This window comes from Crocodylus siamensis, chromosome 1 (genome assembly GCF_052110815.1).
Source record: "Crocodylus siamensis isolate JL-2025a chromosome 1, ASM5211081v1, whole genome shotgun sequence".
Taxonomy (NCBI): domain Eukaryota; kingdom Metazoa; phylum Chordata; order Crocodylia; family Crocodylidae; genus Crocodylus; species Crocodylus siamensis.
The window spans coordinates 369,399,736-369,426,513 of NC_143395.1; the positions used below are offsets into that span (position 1 = coordinate 369,399,736).

The 26,778-nt window shown below is 44.0% G+C and overlaps 1 protein-coding gene across 1 annotated transcript; it reads right to left on the reverse strand.

Moving 5' to 3' along the window:
- Positions 1 to 2,989: 2,989 nt before the first annotated feature.
- SLC25A15 (solute carrier family 25 member 15) lies at positions 2,990 to 25,188 on the reverse strand. Its single transcript, XM_090026970.1, has 7 exons — positions 25,069 to 25,188; positions 21,927 to 22,055; positions 14,812 to 15,070; positions 9,460 to 9,597; positions 8,712 to 8,881; positions 7,668 to 7,826; positions 2,990 to 5,939 (listed from the first exon to the last, which is right to left on the reverse strand). The coding sequence occupies exons 2-7, from the start codon at positions 21,979 to 21,981 to the stop codon at positions 5,815 to 5,817; spliced, it is 906 nt and encodes a 301-aa protein (XP_089883096.1). The 5' UTR covers positions 21,982 to 22,055; positions 25,069 to 25,188; the 3' UTR covers positions 2,990 to 5,814.
- Positions 25,189 to 26,778: the final 1,590 nt, after the last annotated feature.

A 26,778-nucleotide genomic window follows, 5' to 3' on the forward strand; every position in this document is an offset into this window, starting at 1 on the left:
CGTCAAATTGATGCATGCCAAAGTTTTTGCCCTACTGGCTACAACCTCACACTGCTGCCTCATTCATACTATAGTCCTATTATTACCCCCAGGTCCCTTTCATTTTATGGTGCTAGTCGGTTGCGGGGGGGGGGGGGAAGGTGAGACATGACTTTAAGAGGCAGAGTGTAAATGAGAAAATCTGAGTTGTCTTTACCTCCCCCCCCCCCCAACTGACTAGCACCATGAATGAAAGGGACCTGGGGGTAATATGACTGCAGTTTTTTTAAATTGGCCTCCCTTTTTAAGTACAGAAATGAAGGTGGTTTCAATTTTTGGAAGGCACTTATTTTCATAATGGGATAACAACTCTAGCGTGAACTCTTACAAGACAATCTTCCACTTGTCAACAAGACTGCCAGAAAAGTGGTCCTCAGAACCAGAGTAGGTAAGAACTTTTAATTTTTGTTCTTCTGCTGATCCTAGTTCCCCATAAGAGTAAGTTCTATACATAGCCTCTCCCATGCTCCTTTTTTTCTTCTCAGATCTTAAAGCAATGAACTTCTGCCCTGTAACTCCCCCCCCCCCCCAGTTAAAGTATGTATGTAAACTTGCATAAGCTGTGGTCTTGGATCTCTTTATAAACTATACAGCTACCCAGACTTGTGGATGCTTGTGAGACTTCCATCCCCTTAAAATCACTCCCCCAAAGAAGTCACCTAGAGTACACTTAAAGTCTATAAACTGCTGCCTTTTAGTATCAGTCAAAATTCAAAGGCATAGTATAGAAAGTAGTTGTGTTCATTTAATCTTTACCATACTGCTCTCTACTCTAAAAGGAAAGCTTCCCTACTACTGGAGTCCATATTTTACAACTTGAAATGTAATGGCCACTAAAAGGAACCTCTTGTCAGTAGTAAAGGGAATCAACTGTCTTGCTAAAATTTGGGTTCTTGGGTCACTTAATTTAAAGATTGTGCAATTAGTTTGCAAGCATTTTTAATGCATGTTTGTTTGGGGTGTTTTGTGCATATGTTTGTTGTGTCTCTTTTTTTTTTAAACTTTTTTTTAAGAGTTAAAGAGCCTGGCTACTCCATGAATTATACCTCTTTGGAATAACAGGAAAATAGTAAGTCTCCTACTAATAGTCATTGAATATGTGGTCACTTAATTAGGCTTTTGTGCGACTGTTCAGAGATTCTATCGACTTCATAAAACACTTAAATTTCACTAGACAAATGAGCATTCAGTAACACTTGTAGGCTTTCCTGTTTAGATGCCCACAGACTTGATCATAGGTATAACTTAAAGTAGCTATGGTATTTGTACAAATACTAGTTCTGGGGGGTTTTTTGGGTTTTTTTCAGCTTGCTTTTTCCTTTATAATGAGTCCTACTTGTCTTTCACTCTGTCCCTCCTAAAAAGATCAGTTTAAGTTGTTGGAATAATTCTTACCTACTCTTCTAGCAGTTTAAACTCTTAAATTTTCATTTAGAAGTATATCCCATTATGCAGCAGCATTTCAATTTTTAACTCCTAAACAAGTGTCACTTGCCATTACCAACTTCATTTACCCCACTTTTTTTTGAAGAGGTATCAAAACTTGCATTCTTTGAGACTCTAGTACAGTATCTACAAAAGATTTTGGTACACTTGTGAAAGAAATAAGCCTATAAGGATGCAGCATCCTTATAGGCTCAGCAGTGCTACATTGGATAGCACTACAGAAGAAAGACTTGGGGGTCATCATTGACCACAAGATGAACATGAGCCTCCAATGCGATGCTGCGGCTTGTAAAGCAACCAAAACACTAGCTTGCATCCACAGATGCTTCTCGAGCAAATCCCGGGACGTCATTCTCCCCTTGTACTCGACCTTGGTGAGGCCGCAGCTGGAGTACTGCGTCCAGTTTTGGGCTCCACGCTTCAAAAAGGATGTGGAGAAGCTTGAGAGAGTCCAGAGGAGAGCCATGTGCATGATCAGAGGTCAGGAAAACAGATCTTACGATGACAGGCTGAGAGCCATGGGACTCTTTAGCCTGGAAAAGCGCAGGCTCAGGGGTGATCTGATGGCCACCTGTAAGTTTTTATCAGGGGTGACCACCAGGATCTGGGGGAATGTTTGTTCATCAGAATGCCCCAAGGGATGACAAGGTCGAACGGTCACAAACTCCTGCAAGACCGTTTCAGGCTGGACATAAGGAAGAATTTCTTTACTGTCCGAGCCCCCAAAGTCTGGAACAGTCTGCCAGCGGAGGTGGTTCAAGCACCTACATTGAACACCTTCAAGAGTAAATTGGATGCTTATCTTGCTGGGATCCTATGACCTCCTGAGGTCCCTTCCAGCCCTAACGTCTATGAAATAAGTTGAAACATCTTTGCATGGGGACCTCCCACCCCAGACCTGGAAGCACTCCTTTTGAGGAGGGAGTTTGAAACTGGGGAAGAAAAACATCTTGTACTAAACAACTATACCTACTCTAACTTTTAACTTTGATTTAAAAAAGTCTCTCCTGACTCACTTGCATAGTATATCTAGAGGTGATTTGCATTATAGCTCAAAATAGTCTTACTCTGGTATATTGGGGCCCTTGCCTGCAAGCTTGGAAATGCAGGTAGAGTGGGCTGAACAGGTACAAGGGCACCAGCAAAAGCTCTGCCAGGCAGAAGCTTTTCTCTAGTGCCTGCTAGCTTGGGGCTGGCATGGGTCAGGTTGGGGAGGGGGGACAAGTGCTTGGCAACCAGAACTATACCCCCTGTGTGGAGGTGCCAGCTTGCAGAGGGGCAGCAATAGCCAGGGCTTGCATATGGGTCCTGCAGGCTGGATGGGATTGCCTGGCAGGATAGGTGTGGCCTATAGGCTACACTTTTTCCACCCCTAGAATAGGAGGTAGTTCAAGCCTACAGGAGCTGGCCACCTTCCCATGCCTGCAGAGCTTTTTTAAAAAAAAAAAAAAACAACCCTAATTCTAAGGGATGCAAGTCACAAAGGAAACCAAAACTAGCTCTAAATTTTTAAGGTTGTTTTATTCCTACCAGGAATCCCTGTCTTATGGAAGCCTTCTGCTGTCCTCTAAAGGCTAATTAAAGCCAGAACTAGCACTAACAAAGAATCCTTTAGTGTTCCTATAAAGGAGGCCACTACTTGATGTTCTCTCAACATTTTTCTTACTTGTGGGGTAAGTGGCCAGACTACATACAGTGACAGACACCTGAGCTTATAGGGAATTAATTCCTTATGGAAGAGATGGGTAAGAAGAAGCAACCTAGTCTTCCTGGCTCAGTTTGATCATCTTGTAGCTGCTTGGCTTGTGGAAATTGGAGACACTAGCATGCTCTGTTTTTAAAAACAAACAGAGCAAAAAAACCTCTGAGATACTAAGCCTTTTTTGTAGTTTTACATACTACTGGGAGAAGTACAGCAAGGAAGCTAATGATCTTCAGCTGGAAAGTACCAGCAAACTACTACTACTGTTATACTGAGAGCTAGGCATGTTTTCATTTTAAATATTTGCTAAAATGGCTCTTTCTGTACCTATAGCTCCAAGTGATCAAATACTGAACTATTTTGCTTTAGTTTCTGCTGCCAAAGACTAGATTCACACAACTAGTAGGTCTCTATCTGGCCTGTACCTGAAGAAAGGTGTTTTGTGCCCAAAGGCTTGTAAAGAACAATTTTTTCAAGTATCTAGCTGATCTAAGGACTTATGTAAACAAAAATATTTTATTATACCAGCATAGCTGTAATGCACACCTTTGAATAGGAGGCTTTTAAACTGAGTCTTCCACCCAAAAGGTAAACTGTTTTGCCGCCATGCAATACAGGCAGTTGGAATAAATTGTGTTTTACATAGTCTGAGGATGCTGTTCCACCTAGTACATGCACTCTTTGCATGGTCAGGGAGTTAATGACTTCTAGAGGGAATAGTTAAATGAGAAGCTGGTTTGAATGCCTGTGCTAAACTGGGGAGTAAAAGCTGAAGCCATGGTCTCCCATTCCTGATCACTGTACTCTCATAGTTGAAGTGATTTTTATTCTGGCATACTGAAGCCAGTTAGTTATTCCATCCAAAAAGCAAAATGTAATCTGACTACTGACAACTTCTTTTGCAACCTCTTGTAACAGCATGATGGTTATAGTATGTTGAAGGGAAGATGATATCCCAAGCCTCAAGCAAAGCATTGGTCTCTTCTGATCCAGTCACTGCTTCAGCTGGTCTGGGTCACATGCTGTTTAGGCACTGAGCCAGGAACAGGTGCCATATACAGTCCAGTTGCCACATGGCAGCTGCTCCAGGCCCCGTGCTGTTCACAGCACTTGCAGGCAGTGTGGGTCTAGGACTACAGAGGCAGTGAGTGCAATATAGGTCCCAGATCAGCTGGAGTATCTGCTGGATCAGGTATGCTGGGGAAGAGAATGGGAGGGGGTCCATAAGCCAGAACCAGCCTACAGGTCACCCCAACACTACCCTTCTGGCCAGTCAAGCCAGATGAGTTTAACACCTCTGACCTAATCTAGTAGCTAACTGTAGTGTCTGACCCAGCTAGTAACTTGCTTTTCTCTTTAGCAAGAAGCTCATAGTTCAGGGTGAAATAAATCTAACCCAACCTGGTGCCAAGCTAAAATTATATATCTGTTCTCACAGGTTAGCCTCTTACCATTCCTTTCCTTCTTCCAGGCAATGTTCAGGGACCCATGACACTGCAAGCTAAGCAGTGTCATGGAATGCAGGGAATTCTGGAAATTGTAGTTCTCTAGAACAGTAATGGAATTCACTGCAACTAGGAAGGAACCATCCTTTTTTTGCCTTCTCAACTTGAGCTTTAGCAGCAAAAGGGCTGATTTCAGTAGTGAAATAATTGAGGTCAATTCTCCACCTCGGCAGCAATAATTCCACTGAAGTTTTACAAAAGACTGATTCCCAGAATATCTTGTGCCAGTGTAAGCTGGTAAGGTAAGATATCCCTTCCTTGTCCTTGGTACCCCTCCACTTAGCCAGCTCTTAAGGCATGTGTCCTGCTTGTCCACTCCATCTTATGCTTAATTCTGGGGTAGCGCCTCCCAAGTTGATATGAAAACAGGAATAAGATTAAGTCACAGCAGGAAGCACTATACCCTGATTTTGGTCTGTTAACACTATTGCCATGCAATTCTGTGGATAACAATGTGCTTGTTTCATACAGTAATGGAGAAAAAAAAACAAGTACACAATCCTTAAAGGTTCAGTTCTTCAGGAAACTGATGTATACCTCTTCCTTTGTGCATTTATAATATTATAGTAGCCTATTAGTGCCAGGAGTCCATAAATAGTTTTAAGACTTAAGTGTACAATGCCAGTACCTTCAGCCTCAGTGGGAATGTGGGGAATACTACTATTTTCTCAAAGTTACAGGGCATTAGTAAACACTGCATTACCAATACTGGAGAAAAAAAGGAAATCCTGACTGACTTCCTGCTCTACCACTAGAGATTCAGATATAAAATGGGAACAGTAGGTTCAACTAGAAACAACTGCAGCACCTTATGCTGAGTACAAAGGTCATCAAGGGCAGTATGCATCTTAAAGTCTCTTGAGCAGTATTAATTGGTGGAACAAGAATACAAATTTCCAGCTTTCAACCTCCTCTACCCAGCCCCAGCCAGTCCTGTGGATCAGACTTAGGGAAAAAGAGTATCTAGTCTAGAAAAAATTTTTAAAAAAAAGTAAAGTTTAAAATCTTCAATAAAAAGCAGGTTTCTTAAAAATAAGGTCACCTGATTTTTGTTGTGTGCAGTCAAACCCCAAGGTGACCTATAGTTCTCTTAAAAGGTGGATCTAGATCTGCTGGAAGGCTTCAGTAGGCATCAATCTGTTTCATCATTATCTTCCGGCTGTACTCATAGGCAAGGAATAATGCACCATTGGCTGGGAATGCACGAAGCATGGTAGGCTTTAGTCCAGAATACAAAGCAAGTACTCCTGGGAAACAAAAGTATGAACCAATTAATGATATGGATGTTCAATGTTTAAAAGTACTGATTCAGAATATTTTGCACAAGCTTACCTCCCACAAGGAAAGAGAAGCCTTACTTATTGGTCCTGTTTAGAGTAAACAGGAGGCAAATTGAACCAGCTGACAGCATTTCTGAGGCCAAAAATTTAAGGGTGGAAACAGACATTGCCTGACACCTCATTTGTGCCACCATAACAATTGTGAGCAAACAGATATTGCTACTGTTTGTAGGGTGACAAAAGGAACAAATCAGTGGCATGACAAAAGGCATTAAATAACAGACTTTACTGTTTTATTACAGAAGATGTATATTTGTTCCATGGTGGAAGAGTACAGGTAGCCCAAGCTGCTTGTACTCTCAATCCATCTTGGGTTGGTGTTCTGGGGGCTTCAGGCCCCTCAACACCCTGAAGTACTTGCTCATTTTTCCTGCTTAGAGAGAGAGAGAGGCACTCCAGGGAATCTTGAGGTACCTCTCCATAAGCAGGGAAGTTGAGGTTCCCTTCTCAGCCAGACTCATCTTCCCCACACCCCCAATCACAGGAGCAAATCTGGTTGGGTAGGGGAAAGAGAGAGAAGATGACAGCTTCTCTTGTCCAACACCATCAAGGATGAGACGAGAGGCAATGAGTTTTGCTGGAGTACCCGATGAGGGGCCAAATAGTTGTAGTAGAGAGTGCAACCCCTTTGGTTGGGTAAGGGGGCCCAGGAGTCCTACCCCTCCCAAGACTGACAATCATCTGTTAATATATAGGGAGGGTTGAGACTTCTGGGGCCACTCAGCCAGAGGTATGCTAAAATGGCAGCTGGTGCTGTGCTTGGACTGCAAAAAAAAAAAAAAAAAGTCAAGGGGCAGCCACTGAGAATTAGGTAGGTCCCTAGCTATAAAGTGGGATTTTCACAGGGGAGCTGAAGCCAAAGTAGTTACTGGATGCTAGATGTGTTAGCAGTCAGGGGAAGAGCTCCTTTCTCCCCACGTTGGCTGCTATCAAACCTCTTTCTAAATGACAACTTCAAGGACTGATCAATAAGGCAATTTAATAATCTACTCCTTTCTTAGGAGCTTGAGTCTTATTCCAAATTAAAACATTACAAGTTATTAGTTAAAGACAGTAAAATGGATTAAATTCTCACCATTTTAAAAGTGGATGGACTAAAAGACTGCCTTCAGAACAAAGAGGCAAGACTAGGAGGCAGTAGAGACCAACATTTAGGCTCAAGATCTTTCTTTTACTAGCACTTTTGCCCAATGTTCTCCCTTCACTGTCTTTACAAAGATAGGCAAGTAATTTTGTTTCCCAGGACCAGGTAGTCCGAGGGAAAGGCAGAGCTTAAATTCCCCCTGTAAAATGTAGCTACTGCAGCACAATAGAACCTGGATATTCCACAGGATCAAGTTATTTCCTTCATCCTCTTAAAAATGAGGGGTATATAGAGCTTCAGTAAAGAACAGTGGCATTTTAGCCATTGATAGTAGCTTATTTCAAAGGGTACTACTTCTTTGATCAGCTGTGCCAGAGTTGATGAGCTGTGCTTTTTGAAATAAAAAGGAGCCAAGCTACTTGTTCTTAATTTAGCAATCCACTGAACTGAGCAGGCTGCAGACTACCCAGATTACTCCTGTATCTACTGTACTCCAATGAAAGTGGTTTTGACCCATAATTCTGCAGATTGTTATATACACATACACCTACCTTCATTTCTCAAAACATTTGAAAATGTTCCCATGAAACCCGCCTGTTTTCCAGCCATGGAAAGAACCTGAATTCTAGATTTGACACAGTCTATAGGGTACACAGCAATCCATAAGCAGATGCCTCCAAAGCCACCACTTATCATTAAAGGAATAGGACCTAAAAAAAAGGAAGCAAGTTATTTTGCAGGTATGTGAACAGCAGGAATGCATAGAATGTTGTGCATCATAGAAAAAATAGCTTCTTGCTGGTAGTTTTGATCTGTATTTTAGATATAAAGAATTAACTGTTGTGAGTTAATTCTAAAGTTTCCAGTTTCTGCACATTTGGAGGTGTACTTATTTCCTGAACTACTTAGCTAGAAATTTGGCATTGAAGATGCATATGTATGCTTTCCTAACACTGTAGTTCTAAATTTTAATTACTTAAAATTAAGTGAAGCCACCAAAAACCTCAACCTAGAATACAGAAGTCTAGTTCTGCCAATATATACAGAGATATACAAAGTAGACAGAAATGTCAATTCTGTCAAAAGTATATCCAGGACAAAAAAGTACAATCCAAAAATCAGAGCCAATGTAACTAACAGCTATAAGCATTCAAGCCAGCAGTTCTGATTCTGAATATAACAGCAAAGACACATGTATGGAGCAAGATTCCATTGTTAGGTGATCACTCTCTCAAGTGCAAGTACACATTTGCTTCTGGGATTATATTTTATAAAAAAAAAAAAATTATGTACAGCAGAGACCAGAGGTCAGGTGATTAAAACTCAAGCTCTGCATCATGGCAAAGCAAACTACTGTTGCCAAGTCCTTACTTAGCAGGGGACAGGAAAATGAAGTTCTGACACTTCCTTGTATATGTGCATTAACTTTCAACCTTAATAATGTTCTCATAGCATAGCTTATTTATATATTACTTGAACATCCAAAATGTGCATTAATACTTCAGAAGAGATTTTTTTTTTTCCATATATGAAATCATAATATGCCAAATCCGTTGGAGAATGACCTTTTCACCAACCTGTGAGCTGGAACATACCTAGCTCATTTTTTGATCTCCCCGATGCAAAAAATGTCCGACTCAGCTCATATCCTCCAAAAAAGACAAAATAGCCTGGGAGTTCCCGAAGTAAAGTGCTGGACAGACCACGGTAAAACCCAAGGGGACCATCTTTTTGAAGAACACCTTTCACTACAGACCAGACTGTACTAATAGAGTTTGAAAGAAAAAAAAAAAAATTAGTGACACTTAGCGTTAACAGGTAGAATGCTAAAAGACTGTTTGCAAGTACTTTAAGTAGTACCTCTGTTTTACTATATCTTTTATTGGACCAACTGTGTAGTTGCCCTAAAAGGTTGTGCAACAGCTCTCCCTGCTATATAGCTGGCTCAATAAAAAATACCATATTAAAAAAAAAACAAAAACCAACAACTTTCTTCAACATTGCCTGGACTACTACCATGGCTACAACAACACTCCATCCCTACTACTTTTTACATAAAGGGAATAAAACCAACACAAAGCTAAACAGGCTGCATGTCTTGTACAAGGCTAAAATCAGAACCCAGGAGTTGCTGGCTCAGGTCAGTTGCACAGGTTTACCATTCACCTTGATGGGAAGCAGGGCCAGACACTTGGTAATGAAGCTGACTTCAATGCAGGACTACACCTTCATAGAAAGTAATCCATCTTTTGTGCAGTCAGCAGCCAATACTAGCCAACACACTTGTTAAATCAGGGATGGAATGTCAAAAGTAGATGTATGATGGCAACAGATTACACTTACTTGTGTCCTTGTGTTATCTTCCCAGATAGCTGCAATTCATGCATGGTCTGCAATCGACACTTCACTAGTTCTGTGGGACAAAGAACCAAAGTGGCAAATGCAGAAGCAAAAGAGCCAGCAGCTGCATTCTGAAGATCACTGAAAAAAGACAAATTACAGAAGGCATCTAAGCATTCATCCTCCTTTCCCATACAGCCTATTGCATAAGTGCCAGTTTCCCAAAAGCTTTAATAAAGCAAAACAGAAAAAGACAAAAATGAAAGAAGAATCACTTACAGTAGGGGTGTCAAGAGGTACATCCCCTGGGCCAGATCTGGCATGTGGAGCCCCACTACCTGGCCCCCAGTGCTGCCCTGGGCCTGATCCATACAATTGCACAGTGTGCACTGGACTGGCTCCACCTGGGAGTTTTTATGGGACACATGCTGAACATGGTATCTGCACCAGCTAGTCCAGAACATGCAACATGCACAGCACCTGCCCCAGCTGCTCTGAGACAATGCAACACATGCAATACCAGCAGCTCTGGGGCAGGTGCCACATGCAATATGGGTCCTGGACCAGCCAGAGTTGGTGCTGTGTGCCACATGTCCCAGGCCAGACCCATGAAGCAAGTTTTAAGTGTGCTGTATCTGGCCCATAGGGTTGGCCTCATGCCATTCATCTGCCCTTTGGGTTGGCCCCATACCAGCCATTGGGCCAGATGAGGTTGACAGCCCTAATACACATTACAGCATGATGGCAGAGAGGTTTTAGTTGTTCTCGGATGGCTCCAGATTGCAGGAGTTTGGACCTTTACTCTGTGGAGTCATGCTGCCCCCAGCTGACCCACCTGTAAAATGGGTATATTTGGTCTTTTGAGAAGCAAAGTGGGGGGAAGGCAGGTGTCAAAAGTCAGCCAGATATGATACTAACCACATCATTCAGTGCTCCCTTGAGTACCACTGGCTTTTGAAACTTTGTGCCTTAACCATAATACCCTGAAGGGCAAAAAGGCTAGAATTAAAATAGGGAAATAATTAAAAACCCAGCTTTCTCCATCTCCATGTAAGTTCAGACACAAAGAAACAGGCCCTTATCATTAAACAAAAGCACAGCCTATATAGGTGAATAAAGCAGAACTTAAATACTGTATAGTTTCATTAACTAATAACAGCATCACAAGCCCAAGCCTTTATCTAACCAGTCACAGTTCTTTAGCAACCAGGTAAAGAAAGACACTAGTATGAGGAACCGGGGGGGGGAGGGGGGAAGAGACTAGCATAAGGAACTGAGGAGATGACAGACTGCATGAGGAGTCTAGGGCAGGGGAGGACAGGAAGCCGAGAGATAACTGTCTCTGTCTGTTTAGTGGAATCTGAGGGGAGGCTGGCACTATGAGCCTGGGACAAGACAGACAACTGGACCGGGAACATACTGGGGTGGATGGAATACAACGGGTTAGGTCTGGGGGTAGGCAAGTGGGCAAGAGTCACCCACTAGAGCATACTTCTCTCTATAGCCCAGAGTACACAAAGGCTCACAAAGACCATGGCCAATAAGTCTCATCCCCCATCTGCATGGATCAGCCTGAGAGGTCACAACCTACAGCTATACAGGTTAAAGTGGCAAAAAGTCTACACAGCAGATCCCCTGCCGATAAACCAAGTGGATACCAGCCAGCCAGAATTACTCCGTGGTGCTTTTCTGCTGCTTGTTTTTTCCAAAACTGCTTTTGTTTACACACAAACAGAAGCAGTTAGAAGAGGGGTCCCCTAGCCCCATGTGCTGGGATTTGGACTGGTCCTATCCTATGCGCCCGATTATAGCTCATAAAGCCACAACCCCTTGAGCTCTACACAGACTGGATGACATGGTGTTTAGGGTTGAGCAACACCTCCCCGCCCCCTGTGTTAGAAGAATACTGGTTTGGTTGTAAAGTCAAGCACCCCAGAGTTAGTTCCCAGGGCAACTTCAATTCATCTCCCTAGCGCCTTTACATTATGATGCAGCCTATTTACATCATTACACTCCTCCCCTTTCCCTTCATATGGCTGCTGGCTCATCAAGTGCACAGAATGAATCTGCTTTGGGGGTGCAAATTGGGATGATCTATTGTAGGGGTGACCCTGGTCTCTTCTGTTGAGAAAGCTGGAGTGTGTGTAGTGAATGAGGCAGGTGACTGTGGGATAAGAAAAGGGTAGCCCTGTGGCGACAGGGAGCAGGATTCTATTTTAGCTGCTAAGGTACTATCCCCACTACTACCGAGTTCTTGTGCGATGCTAGTCAAGGCTCTTAAAACCACACTTCCTTGTATCCTGGATGCTTGACCTGATACCCCATTGTCTGCTTTACAGAAGCACTGAATACTCCAGCCACAACTGGAGTCAGCAGGAGCAGTGCTCTGAATGTGTGAAGTGCTGAAGAACGTAGGACCAGAAAGGGTCTCCTCAGCCATTGTGTCCTGGCCTCAGCATTTGCAGCCGGTCATTTAGCTAAGGAATCCCCAAAAGCACAACAAACCCTTGTATACCAATCATTAAGAATACCCTATAAAACATACACCCCTGTTCTCAGGTGTGGCAACATTAAGTCCTAAAACCAAACAAGTCCCAGGCATCTCATAAATTGGACACCAAAAGGTTAGCAAATACTTCTGACCTGGATAAATGTGCGCCCTAGCTCTCTCCCTCCCCACGCCCCCCTGGAAAAACAAAACTAAGATGTTCCGCACCTCCCATGAGCATGTGAAGATAAATTGGTGTTTGTGAACTGCTAAAAGTAATTTAGTGAGGATCCAAGAGAGCCCACAAGAAGTTAGCAACTTTGTTTTCAGACCAGCATTCAGATAATAGTCAGTAAACAAGGCACAATGACATAGGAGTGTGGCAAAAATCTAAAAGCTATAGGGTCTATCTTTGTACATTCATTGTTTTGAAGTGCAACATATGACTGGCCCGTTCAGATAGTCATGGATCAGGGCTGGCAACAGCAGCATGCATGCCAGCATGACACGTGAAGACATTTTGTTTGGCACATGTGCTTCACGGAGGATGGCAGAGGAGCCACAAGGGTCTAACCCTTCCCTACCATCTTTCCTGAGGTGTCTTTGCACCTGCTGCTGGCAATGACCTGGACCAGGGCTCTGCAGACCCCCCCCCATACAGCTGCTAGCATCCTCCCTGTTGAGAGCAACCTGGGCTCCATGGTGGATGGCAAACACCTGCCCAGAGCCCAGACCAGCTGTGGCAGGCAGCCAGGAGGCTGCAAGCAGATACACCTGGGGCTCCCTGAGTTCAGTGCCTTGGATTCTTTTAAGCAAACAGCCAAATGAAGCTTGCTGAGAGGTGGGAGGAGTTTGTTTACTTGAAGTGTGTGTGGGGGTTTTTGGGTTTTGTTTTTTGGTTTTGTTGGGGGTTGTGATTTTTTTTTTTGGAGAGAAGGCGGGGTTGGACCAGTGTAGCTAAATCTGCACTAGTCTCTGGTGCAGAGGTATTGCACCAATGCAGTTAGCTTTGTTTCAGACTTCGACGAAAAATTTTAAAACCTATTCAGTGCATGGGATGCATATGGGGTCAAAAAGTGACATTCAACGCACTGAATAGTTTGAAATTATTCATCAAGAGTCTGAAACAAAGCTAACTGCATTGCTGCAATACCTTGGCACCAGAGACTAGTGCAGGTTTAGCTTCACTTGTCCAAAACACCCCAAAAACAAAAACAAAACAAAAAAAACAAAACAACAAAACCCCCAAACCAAACCAAAACGCAACAACAACAAAAAACCCCACACACCCTTCAAGTAGACAAGCCCCCCTCCCACCTCTCAGCAAGTTTCATTGGCTGTTTGCTTAAAAGAATCCAAGGCACTCAACCCAGGGTACAGGGGTGTTTCTGTTAATGCTTTCAGGTATGCTGCCAATAGAGACTCTCTCTACTGGCCTTAGTCCAAATATTCACATGCACTGTATTTTGGACATCCAAGCAGAAGGCACATGTGGAAGAAAATGGACAATTTGCTTGTCTTTTAAGAGTGCTGGTAAAGTTGGGATCTGAAAGATGGGATGGAGTACACCCTCAGCAAGTCTGCAAATGACACTAAGCTGGGGGGAGCAGTAGATATGTTTGAAGGTAGGGCTAGGATTAAGAGAGACCTAGACTAAAATCAGGAGGACTGGATCAAAAGAAGGTCTCATGAAGTTCAATAAGGACAAGTACAAAGTCCAGCAGCACCTGGGTCAGAAGAATCCTGTGCACCAGTACAAGCTGGGGACTGACTGGCTAAGCAGCAGCAGCTCTGTTGCACGTGGGGGTTACAGTGGACAACAGGCTCAGTTGTTGTGAAGACTGCTAAGAGCATACTGGGATGCACTAGGAGGAGTGTTCCCAGCAGATCAAGGGAAGTGATTATTCCCCTGTATTCGGCACTGCTGAGGCCACATCTGTGGCCTGTTTTAGTGCCCCCCCTACAGAAGTGATGTAGACAAATTGGAGAATCCACAGAGAGCAGTGAAAATGGTTAGTGGGCTGGGGCACATGACTCACGAGAGACTGAAGGAAATGGGCTTATTTACATCTGGAGAAGAAGAATCTAGGATTTAATAGCAGCCTTCAACTACCTGAAGGGGAGTTCTAAGAAGTATGGAGCTGGACTGCTCTCAGTGGTGGCAGATGACAGAACAGGAGCAACAGTCTCAAGTTCAGGAAAAAACCTCAGAGGGTAGTAAAACACTGACACAGGTTACCCAGAGAGGCTATGGAATCTCCATCCTTTGAGGTTTTTAAGACCCAACCAGACAAAACCTTAGCTGGGATGAGACAGTTGGGGATGTTCCTGTCTGAGCAGGGGCCTAAACTAGATGGCCTCCTGAGGTCCCTTCCAACCCTAATTTTCTATGAAGTTCAGAATTCAAAACACCCCTGGCCCTAACTTACCTGCAGCACAAAGCACAATTAAATCTTTATGTGCTAAAGCTATGCATGTTTTAGGACTGCAATTTAAAGATACTTTCCCCCCCAATGACAATGAGAGCTAGATACATTTAGAAATACTTAAGACTGAAAATCCTTACTCTCTACTGTGCTTACCAAACTCTCAACAGATCTGCTAGTCTGATTTGGCTGGTTTTTTTGTTTTTAAAAACCACTCTGGATACTATTCTCATAGACACTGTGCTGACAAGCAAACTGCTCTTATGAAATACACTACAGGCAGCTAGATAAAATGTGCTATAGAGTTAGCACTTACTCAGCCACAACATAGTATACAGTGCAACAACTTCATTTAAAAAAAAAATAAAAATCAGGTAACATTAATAATTACTGTTGACTTAATTGTGCAATACATTGGAGGAATGAGATGCAGTTACTAACCTCAGCTCTGTTTTCCTGTCTAGACCAGCAAGAAACCTCACAATTTGTTGGCAAAAGCCATAGCACATGAATAGAACAGAGTTTTCTGCTATATTGGCTACAAGTGCTGGTGTGGTTCCCTTATAGAAGCCTCGAAATCCCACTTGTTTATAGGTCTTCACAAAACAGTCGACGAGTCCTTTATACATGCCGGGAAATGTCTGCATCTTAACCTTAGCTGTGTCAAAGGGCTGGCCTGTCACCACACATGCTGTCCCACCTGAGGAAAATGTCAAGATTCAACAGCACTTTAATGAATCGCATGGACAAATAGTCTACTGAAGGCAAGTGTGAAATAAACCTGTTGAGGAAAAAAAAAGTCATGAAATATGCAAGAGGGGACAAATTCACTGCTGGCATAAGACAGACACATTTTTCACTATACCAGTGAATTTAATTCTCAGAATACTACTGAAGAAAGTCACAGAAGTAAAAAAATGACAACATTTAGGAACAGATTACAATAAAACAAACAAGTATCAAATAAGTTAGATAGAGTTTGGTCTCCACTGCCTACATGTAGATGCCTAAAAATCTAGGCAGCTTAGCCCTAGAGAGAAATCTAATTTGACCCGCTGCATGCGATTAGGCTCCATAGACAGTCAGTGGGAAAGACTTGGGTACCTCTTGAGGATGACTTAATTTAACCAGTTTAGGTACCCAAGCACTCCACATAAAGTATGGCAAGAGGAACTGCTTGTTAGCAGCGACCCAAGAACATCCACCAAAAGCTAGCCAATAGGAAGCAGTAGCATGGGGGTTTGCCCAGGTTCTCAACCCTGTCCAGAGCTTTGGTGCCAACCTTAACAGGCACTTTTGTCTCCCACTTCCTGCATGATGGGCTCTAGGCCTTTCCCAGCCTGAAGCTATTCAAACATACACCTCTCCCACACAGCAAGGAGTGTCTCAGCCACCAGGCTGTAGAACAGTCAAAGCAGCACAGCTCTCTACCTTTCCTTTTGAAGTTGGGCTGATATACAAGAAGGGGCCTCACTGTAGCTTCATGGTTTCAATAGTCCTCAGGAAGAAGAACCTTCTGGGTTCTGGTCCCTGCTGCCATGACATTTCTGTTCAGGCTCTCTTCCTCACCCCCCAACCCCAGGCCAGGGGAGCACCATAAGCCCCTTGCTTGAGTTAACACCAATCCTATCAGGAAAAAAGGAAAGCAAAACAACTCTTGTATTCTTTGCTGCCAGTGGCTCAAGTTCAACAGGAAGGGTGAAGGGTACCATCAGCTGGCCTGAAGCACGGTGGTTAGGACAACATATGAAAAATATGGATTTGGGTCAGGCCGAGGCAGACTTAGATGTCAATCTTCCAACTTTCTTGGAGACCACTCTAACCTACAGATATTAAACAAAAGGCAGGCAGTAGCACTACCACTTCTTATGAGTGGAGCGTAATGTGTTTGGTGTAAGGCAGGCATACTCAGAGAAGGTTCAACAGGTCACATCACAAAGACTTTGGCATCTTCTCAGGACAAAAAGGGACCAGAAAAAGGTTGAGTAGGAGCAAAGCAACCAGGTGATCAAACTGTCACTTCTAAGCGTGCTCAGAAGCCCAAGTGTAGGCACCTAGTGAACTCTGCTGTCCCAAATGGAGGTACCACTAGAGTTTTTTGGTTTATGAGGGAGAGAAACTGGATTATTCTCCAAAGCCTAGCAGTTAAGTTCACTTTAGACACCTATAGCATTATACCAAGTCATGCCTTTAGTCACTTGCGGTCCTAAAACCAACCAAAAATGTGTATTTCTTTATTCCTGAAAGGTTTGAATTAATGAGATTTTATGCAACTGCCATGATACATTAAAAACAAACAAAAAACCCCCAAACACTCAAGAACTACAGGGCCAGATACAAGAAAAATAACTACATACTTAAGCAGATAACCATTTCCTCTTAAATGGACATTCGAATGCTACTAGAAAATGTTTAGAAAGTTATAATAACATGTCAAGTGGATGACAGAAGGTCTTTTGTCTCAAAGTAGAATGGAGATAGTATATAGTTTACCCTGTATATTGTACTTAGTCTCCAGATAATTATATAAAAGGGAAAATATAAAAGATAACATTGAGCAATGTTGCTAAACTGTGCTGCAAGGTCAATCTGTCAAATGCTTCACACCACTGTCTTAAGTCATCACAGTGCAAAGCAAACGGTATTTTTCCATGAGAGCAAAGTCAATTAGGTTATCTATAGGAGACTGAAAACAGTTAGGATACTACAAGCAGTGGCAGTGCACCTTCAGCTGTTTACCATTTTAAGGGTTGAGGCAGGCAGCTAGCTGGCAGGTGCCGCATTAGGGAAGCCAGTTTCGGACCCAGTTTATAAGAGGGAGGCAGCAGTTTGCTGCCAGTGGCCATGACAGAAACATCAGTTGGCTGAGCTATGGCTCAGGAACATCCTGGAGGCAAGGGCAGGAACTACAGGGATGGCATGGAGGCTCCTTCGGTCCTGGACATGACCTAAAACTGCACCCTGCCAGGGCAAAGAGGCCTGGTGGGACTGCCTGCGGTGGGGCAGTCTCAACTAAATGCCAGGATCGCTAACCTCCCTGGTGAAAGGTGGGTAGAGGCACCTGAACCCCATCCCCCACTATCTGCTGGGTAATCATGAGATCCGTGGGAATAGTGGGTCCAGGTATGCTCATTTGTAGGCACCAGAGCCCAGCAGGGTTGCAAGATCCTGGAGGCCCCAGAGGGGGAAGTTAGTAACCATGGTGTGAGGCCCCTCACAGTAGGGTCAAACTGGGAATAAGCCTGAAGGCCAGTCCCGTGAGTAGCTAGTTGCAAGTATAATGAGGAGACCCCAGGGTGGGACAGGGTCTAGAGTTGGCCAGTGAGGAAGTTGGGGCAAATGCAGCCCAGTGTTGGTCTAAGGCTATGCCACAGAGTAGGGAAAGTTGTAGGAGCTGAAGCTGCTGCATGGTGGTACTAGGGACAGAGTAGCTAAGCCTGAAAGCCCACAAGGGGTTGCTCAAGAGGAGCTAGGGCAGTGGAGCGTGGCCCAGGATGCGCAAGTATGCAAGAGGCCCCTTGTGAGAGGGAAGCAGAGCGAGAGAGAGCAAATGGAGCTCAATTATGGACTTAGTTTGCCCTGGCCTCAGGCTGGGGGAAGTAATCATAATTTGGATGCCATCTGTGAGGCATGGGCCAAGGTGTAAAGCAGGTTTGGAGCTGCAGATAGTGCCCCTTGGCATCAGGGCAAGGAATGGGCAGCCTCCCACTTAATAAATCAAGTTAACAACCAAGTTGTGCAGGGGAGACAGGGAAGACTGCCCAAGGCAGGTGAGCTGGCCATGAAGTTGCCCACCCCCTGCAAAAAAAAAAAACCACATAGTGTTGTGTGTTCAGGCTATATTATTCTTTTCTGCTGGAGATTTTCACATACCATTTTTTAAAATATAGGAGGACAAGTTTAACTCTGAAAAATACATATTTCTAAAGAAACCAATTGTGCACATGTGGTTATCATAAATATCTGGTTATCATGAGGTTACTTTTTGGATAGAAAGGGAAGAGGGGTTTGATAAGGAGTAAAATAAAAGAGCCTGGGTGTGCACTCAGAGGAAAAAAAAAACAAACAAACCAACAAACAAACAACAAAACAAAAAAACCCCTACACACTTCTTTGCTGAAGCGTTTCCTATAACTGCTGCACTTGATAGGGCTGGTCTGTGTTGCTAGACAAGACGGACCTTTCAGGAGAATTCCCCATCTTAGCTCCAACTATATAGCCATTTTTATCCTAGACCAAATGGCTTTGTTGGATTTGCTGGCTACTGAGCAAACCCAACTTGGAATCAGGGCTTCTTGCCCTCCTGATGGAAGGGCTGAATGAGAAAAGCTACTGCTGGCTTGGACAGTCATGTGAACTTCAGCTGAGGGAGCTAGAACAAGAGGCTTGAATGCCTCAGGTGGCTGTTAGCACCTTCCTAAGACTAATTCCAGACTGGGCCCAGCAGAAACCAGAAGTTTGGGAAATGGAGCAAAGAACAGAACCTGAAATAGCCTGGTTAACAGTGGCTGAAAGAAAACACCCAAAAAAGTTTTTTTTTTTTTTTTTAAAAAGAAGAGAGAGAGAGAGAGAGAAAGGTAAAAGAGTTAAGAGGGGCTCAAATAACCTGAGGCGAAAGAATGGACAGCTAAGGGTGAGTGACTTTTTAAGGAAGAGACTCCTGGAAAAGATAGGAGAACTAGGTATAAATACCAGAGTGAGGGTATTTGAGTCTCTAATTTCTCATGCTTATTAGTTTGCTAGTTCTTATTTTATTGATAAAGCAGGTAATATATAATTGTTTCCAGGTCAAATTAAAAGTTCCAAATTTCAACTGAGCAGAGTTCAAATCATTCAAAGTCTGTGTGGTGCTACCACTAGCAAGTATCCTACCTCCCAGACTCAGGTCTGGGGCTTCAAATTCCCAAATCTGTGGTAGGCATCCTACATGCAGGCCCTAAGCCCAGAGGCCCCCCCAATCTCACTTGGCCTTTCAGCTTGCTAATCCTCTTTGCGGCACAACCAGTTTCTGCTGGAGGGCAGAAACCCAGCTGTAGCAAGCAACAGGTAGCAACATTAAAAGTAAGAGAGAGCTTGGCTAGTACGATGAGTTTCTAGCAAGGGGGCTGGGGGGTGGAGAAAGAGATAAAAGAAGACCTGTAAGGAATGATAGAAGAGGGGGAAAGATTAAGAGCAACCTTTCAGGATAAAGGAATACGATCAAAGTGAAAACAACCAAGGGCATTTCAATATTTTTATTCAATTGTTTCAAGCTTTTGGCTCCTTTAGTCTACTTAAAGGAATACCAGAGTTACAACCAGAACAGGATGCTTAATACATAGCTGTTATGTACCTTTAAACCCACTTTCCTATATACTGCCAGGAAACAGACTTCCCTGAACAGTAGGTGTATTGGTAGTTGTAAGTAGTTCGGGCAGGGGAGAGGTAAGAAGGGAACATATGCCATCAATATTGACAGTCCTTTTAAATTAAGGCAAGGTTTCTAGTCATCCTGGTAGCCAAGTTAGCTTTCTGAATGCAAGTCAGGAGTGTCCTGTTCCCAAGTCTGAAGCTAAAGAGATCTTGTACCTCTACAGTCTATACAAGTTTTCCCAAGCTATGTATGGCAAGGGGTGAGGGAAAAAGAAAGGAGGGCGGACAAGACTCATCATTCTCCACTTCTCCTTATTTGTTTGGCAAAGAGAAGCTAAGAAGAATCACAATGTTCACTTTGTGAAAGAATAACTTCAGGATCTGTCCTTGTCAAACTATGGCAAGGAAGACCCCCTAAACAAGGGGGTAGAATACTAGCTCAGCAATGGGATAAACAAGAGACAGAAGGCTCCTCTTCATTTCAGCAGCCAAAGGAAGCAATGTGTGGAGGCACTGAAGTAAGTAATTGACTGGACAGAAGCCAACACGAAACAAGCATCCCTCTGCAGAGCTTGCACACCTCTCTGCCTAACAATTTTCACACTGCCGTCTCGATATGAAATACTGAGTAGCAGGCACCTTGTGAAATTCTCAAGCCTAGTACTGTTAGACCCATGGCACAAAGACAAAGCAAAAATTTAAAACAGGCTAAATTATATGCCCTATATGCAAAAAATTGAAAGTTATCTAGTTTCAGTTATGGCATCTAATATGCGGGTTGTTTTTTACTACCCTTCTTTTGTAACATACAACTCAAAAGGAAATTAATTTCATTTCATGTTTCTTTGCTATCCAGCGTTTTTTGGCATTAGGAAAAAAAAACAACAACAAAGAACAACCATCAGAGTCAATTATTTAATAAATTGGCCAAACCACTCACCTATCCATTGCAAGTCATGCTGCTAATCTGTACAATATCTGGTACCAGTGAAAGCAAAAGCAGCTAAAAGAAAACTAGTTTAAATAATTAAGGGGGGGGGGAAAATCAACCCAAGTACACAAGCTTGTGTGTGGAAATGTTTGTTCAGTTAGTGAAATAAAAAATAATTTGATTTTATAAATGGATTCTGAATAAATTGAGTCTCAATGATAAATTTTATTTGCAGTTAAGGGCTAGTCTACAGTAGAATCTTTAATGTCTATATAACAGAATAGGAGCAGCATTTATACTGGCAAAAGGAGTTCTTCTGCCTCTCTTTTTGGGATAAAAGTCATTCTTGTATAGAAGGACAGCATTAAATCCATCCATTTTTTTCCTGATATAGAGGACTTTTGCAGTCTGCACAACTCATCCTAAATGCACAAGTGTGTATGTGTGAACAGAGCAGGGGGGCTGGACCCAACGATCTCATGAGGTCCCTTCCAGTCCTAAACTTCTGTGAATCTGTGAACAGTTAAGCCCCTTCTCTGAAGGATAAATACTTTTCTAACAAAGAAGTTGCTTTACCTGGCTAAAGCTCATCTAGATTAGGGTTTTACCATTATAGATATCTTTAAGAGTGCTTTAAAAAAAAAAAAGCATCATGCGACTTACTGGACAGCTATGCCAGTAGTACAGACCTGGCAGTGGAGCAGCATAACAAGTAAGAAGGTACTTTGAATGACATAAATGAACTGCCAACCATTAAGTTTCCCCAATTTCCACAGATACATTCTTTGGATATTGTTTAAGATAACTCTGACTGAAAGGGGCAAGAGGCTATCCAAAGAGAATTCTGCGACAGCATTATCATGACTGCCTTCCTGCACACTGTTTGCCTGCATTGCAAAAACTTGAGTTTCAAAATGCCAGTCACAAGTCATGTGAGCATACAAACTAAACCCTAGGAAACATGCAAAGCTATACCTAGAAGATAATTACCCTGAAAGGGAGATTACATATTTACTTTCCAGCATGTGTTTCACTGGAGAAGAGCAATAGTGATGGGAGGGGTGGGAAGGGGAGACGGCCCAGGTCAGCTGCTTCACCTCAACTTCCTTCTTCAACCATAAAGGATGTGACTTTATAACAGGCTTTCAGAAAGTAAAAATGCTAGTGACAAGTTAGATTGCTGTCCCTATACTGTGCTCATTTCAGATAGCAGACTCTTTCACATCAAACTCAAAAGCTTTGCAAAATACGACATTATCTCCAGAGATATTACCTGCAGCTCCAGCTGTAAGGTCAATAGCAGCTTGAATAACAGGATTTGTCCTCATGTTTCTCACTTGCTAACTGGTTACTAAGGAATGAGAAATCCACACAGTCACATAAGGTATCAAGATGCATATACCTATGTAGGGGAAAAAAAAAAAAAAGGAGAAAAAAAACAATGCATCCAAATGATGGCTACAAGAATCACCAATGTCACATATGCCAGATTAATTACTTTCATAATGTATTAATTGCTTTCATACATTAATATACACTTCAACTTCTGTTCATGCCCCACCCCTTTTTATTGATTAAAAAAAAAATTAAGAAAAGAAGGGAAGAGAAATGAAGGTCAGGCTAGACTTCGACTGCCCTTTTTTGCCCTTACCAAGTGACCCTGGGCAAGTCACCTAGTCTTTCTTTCCCTCTTTAAAAAAAGAGGGACATAGTACTTCTTGACTTCATGAGGAAGAGATGGAGTAGGAGAACTACACTAAAGATCATAAGCAGCTCAGATGCGATATTAGGGTCCATATAAATTCTTTAGGTAAACAACAGTATCCATTCCAAGGACTGCTGAAAAAAAACAAAAGAAAATACCTGGAAGCAATTGTGCTTGTCTTATGTTCCCAATGGAGTTCTCTTTAAAGGAAGCCTTGTGTTCAGCAACTTTTTGTAAAGTGAAAGTCAGGCTTTCCCTCTCCTCTGCCTCTCAAGAAAGAAGCTAGCACAATAAACAGCCTTCAAGGGGCAAAGTTTTCAAATAAAACACTCATGCAACACAAGTCTCCATGTTAGTGCAAAGGTTATTTCATGAAAAAAGACTAATTTGTTTGGGACTAACCAGCTTGTTAGGAATTCAAAAAGTTTCCAGCCGCTGATGCTACTGAACATCCAACATCTTTTTTTAAATACTAGAGAGTGACAAATCTTTCTTCCTTACATTATTTTTCAGCATGTTTTCAAGTAAAGGGGAGATATTTACAAGATTGAAAATCCTCCTCAGTTCTGAGCAAACTATTTAAATCTGAAGCATTCAGGGGGACAAGCTAGTCAGATAAGCAAGAAGCAAGGGGGAAAGAAATTCATACTGCAAATAAAAAGATTCTGCTCGAGGAGACGTACCGCATCTCTTGCGGAGTTCTTGGGTTATAGATACAAATCTGTGCTAATAGCCTGAGAACCAGGATCTCTACTTAACAAAAACAAAAAACAAAACAAAACACTTTTTTGCATTCAAAAACTAGGAACCCAAAATCTACCTGTTTTCATGATTAAAATGACACTCTACTATATAAGATTAAGTTGAACTTAAATTATCCTACAATTAAAACGTCACTACAGTCCACTCAGTATTTTGCAATTTTGATCTAGGACACATGTAGAGGAAGAAATCAATGAATAAAAATTATGTCTCCAAATGACAGAAGTCACTATGAAGAAACAGGTCCCTCTCCACAGTGGAGCCAATTATGAACACTCAGCAAGCTAAAAATGAAATATATGCCATCTTCCATACCAACTCTTAGATATTCATTGAGGAGTTGACAAACTAATGGAAACAAAAGAAAATGTTTTCAAAGAAAAGTATATTTGGCTAGGAATTTAAAGTACCATGCCTTGGCTAACAGATACCCTACTACACTGGTAGCTTAAAGAGGAAGTACTGAAACTAAAATTAAGACACCAATGCATATACTCCTCCTTCCTATGTTTCTTTATTTGACTGGTGTTTAACAGATCTATAGGTTTTCGGCAGGCACTGGCTACTTGGGTAATTAAACTACAAATCCAAACCAGACAAGGAGTCACCTCTGTGATTATGAGGAAATATTTGGTGATTCTAATACTAGGATCAAGTGCCTTCCATCTTGATTATGCCTCAGCTTTCAAAGATAGGCAATATTCACTCTTTTTGAGAGAGAGGCAGGACATAACCCTGGACTTCCTTGAGGTCACAACAAGGCAGCACAAAAAGGATTACAATGTAGGAGTCATGAAAGCATCTCTTACACGTCATGCCAACATGAAGAAAGAACATCTTGCATTCAAAAACTTGTCTAATGCTATCCCAACTACATCACTGGTCCAATAAAAGATATTGTCCTAAAAAAATCCTTGCCTCTTGCACAGCACTGTACTTAGGTCCCAGGCAAACTTTCAGTGAATCGAGCCCCCCTTCAGAGATAATGATGATACTCATAAACAAATAAGTTACCATTTTTCAGGCCCCTTTTCTCTTCAGGCCCTGGATGGCCACCCGGTTCACCCATGCCTTGTGTCTGTGTTGGGCCTTGCTTTTGCAACATGAGCAAAGCTACTCTTGCCCATGCTAGAACCCAGGTTTTGGGGAAAGCAGACTCAAAATCATGAGGCTGTCCTATTGCTTTGGCTACAATGGGGGAAGCATTATATAAAGGAAACCGAGGGGGAACACCCCAAAACCCCCCCATTAATTTCCAGAGCTGGAGACCCACAGGAAAGGAGGAAGCGCTGTACCAGATGACAGCTGGCAGGCAGTTCTCTTACTCGGTTCAGCACAGGTGCCCAAGCATCACCTCAGAGCCACCTCAAGAAAACGGACGCTCACACCAGGAGCCGAGAGCACCACAACCTCAACCACGCTGCAGCCTGCTCAGAGGGCAAGTGCCAGGCCCTTTTAAGTGAAGAGGAGAAGGCCTGGCCTGCAGCCTGCTCTGCCTTGTGGGAAGTCCTGCAAGGTCTGCAGCTCAAGGACAGGACCCTTCAGTCCCCTCAAGATCCAACAAGGAGCTCTGGGGGAGCCCATCCCCCCAGCAAAGGCCTCTCCAGGACCCCAGCAGCTCGGCCAGTCCCACCCCTGCTCCGAGCAGGAGCATCCCCGGCTGCGTCCTCCCCGACCAGCCCAGGAGTGTCCCCAGCCGAGGGCACAGGAGCGCCCGGAGCAGGCCAGAGGCAGCGGGCTGGAGCCCGGCTCCGCCTGAACCGCCCCGAGAGCTGCCCAGCCACGTGGGCGCTGGGCCGAGCCGGTCTCCAGCAGCGCCCGCGCCGCTCCCCGCCAGCCCTGCCACGCGGGAAGCGGGAGACCGAGGCCCCGGCCCCGGCCCCCGGGAGGCCGAGGCCCCGGCCCCGGCCCCGGCCCCGGCCCCGGCCCCGGCCCCGGCCCCACTCACCCTGCAGCCGCCACAGCCGCCTCATGCCCGCCGCCAGCGCTATATGCTCGGGCCAGGGGCGGAGCGCGCTGCACCCCGCCCCGCCCCGCCCCGCCCCCGGGGGCCTTGGGGCTTCCAGGTGGGAGAGGAGAGGAGTGTTGTTACTGCTGTGTTCATATCGAACCTGGGGATTATGGCCATCAGTTTGTAGACCCTGGCCTATGTTCAAGTGTGTGTTATCATGCTGGCTTCGCCACTGATTTTATGTATCGTTCAAATACTTCAGGCCAGTTGTACTGATCTCGTGCGTGGGGCTGCCTCCTCATTCCTCGGCAGAGCTGCACTGCGCAGTGCCCACCAGCGCCCTCAGCAAATTCAGGGGCCGCCCGTGTGCCCTGCCTCACGCCCCCTTGTTTCCAACCTGAGACTGCCACTGTTTCCTGTCCACTTCTGCATTTGTCCCAAACAGTCTGTTGTTGTATGCTCAGTGCTGTCGCTTTTTAGGGGGGGCTTGTAGATGTTTGTCGTGGGTTCCCAAAGCACGAGTAGGCCTGTGTCACGTGGCGGCAGGGAGCGGGTGCTGAGAGGGAGAGTGAACAAGATTTGACCAGAATTTTTCCCCTGTTCCTCTCTCACTTGCAGCCTCCAGCATTTAGGCTGCTTGGAGATGTTAAAAAAAAAAAGAGGGAAGAGGGAGTAGGGGGATACAGTACTTTACTTTAAACTTGGTGTGCTCTGACGCCGAGCCCAGCACGTGCCCAGAAGAAGCATTGCATTAGTTGGACCTGGCTCGCCCAACCTCTGTATAGACTGGGCACTTTAAGGGAGCTTTTCTGGCGCTTTAATCTAATAGCTGATTGAATCAGCTTTAGATAAAAGCGCCCAGAAGCCCTGCTGATGCATCCGATCTATACAGATGCTGCGGAGCTGGGTCAAAGTAACATCTGTTTCTTCCAATAAAGGGTGTTTCATAGAATTTCATAGACATTAGGGCTGGAAGGGACCTCACAAGATCATCGAGTTCAGCCCCCTGCCCCAGGGGCAGGAAGTCAGCTAGGGTGAAAGGATCCCAGCAAGATAAGCATCCAAACATTTCTTAAAAGTGTCCAGAGTAGGTGCTTGCACCACCTTTGGAGAGAGTCTATTCCACACCTTGGGGGCTCAGACAGTGAAGAAGTTTTTCCTTATGTCCAGCCTAAAACGGTCTTGGAGGCGTTTGTGACTGTTTGATCTTGTCATCCTTTGGGGCGCTCTGGTGAAGAGGCACTCCCCCAGGTCCTGCTGTACACCCTTTATATACTTATAGACAGCCACCAGGACCCCCCCTCAGGCTGTGCTTCTCCAGGCTGAAGAGTCCCATGGCTATCAGCCTGTCTTCATAAGGCCTATTCTCTTGCCCTCTGACCATGCGCGTGGCTCTCCTCTGGACTCTCTTGAGCTTCTCCACATCCTTCTTGAATTGTGGAGCCCAGAACTGGATGCACTACTCCAGCTGCGGCCTCACCAAGGCTGAGTACAGTGGGAGGATGACATCCTGAGATTTGCTTGAGATGCATCTATGGATGCAAGGCAGAGTTTTGTTCGCTTTACCAGCTGCAACATCGCATTGGTGGCTCATGTTCATTTTGTGGTCGATCATGACCCCAAGTCCCTTTCGGCCGTGATGCTAGTGAGCATAGCACTGCTGAACCTATAAGTGTGATGTGGATTTTTTTTCCCCCCAAGGTGGAG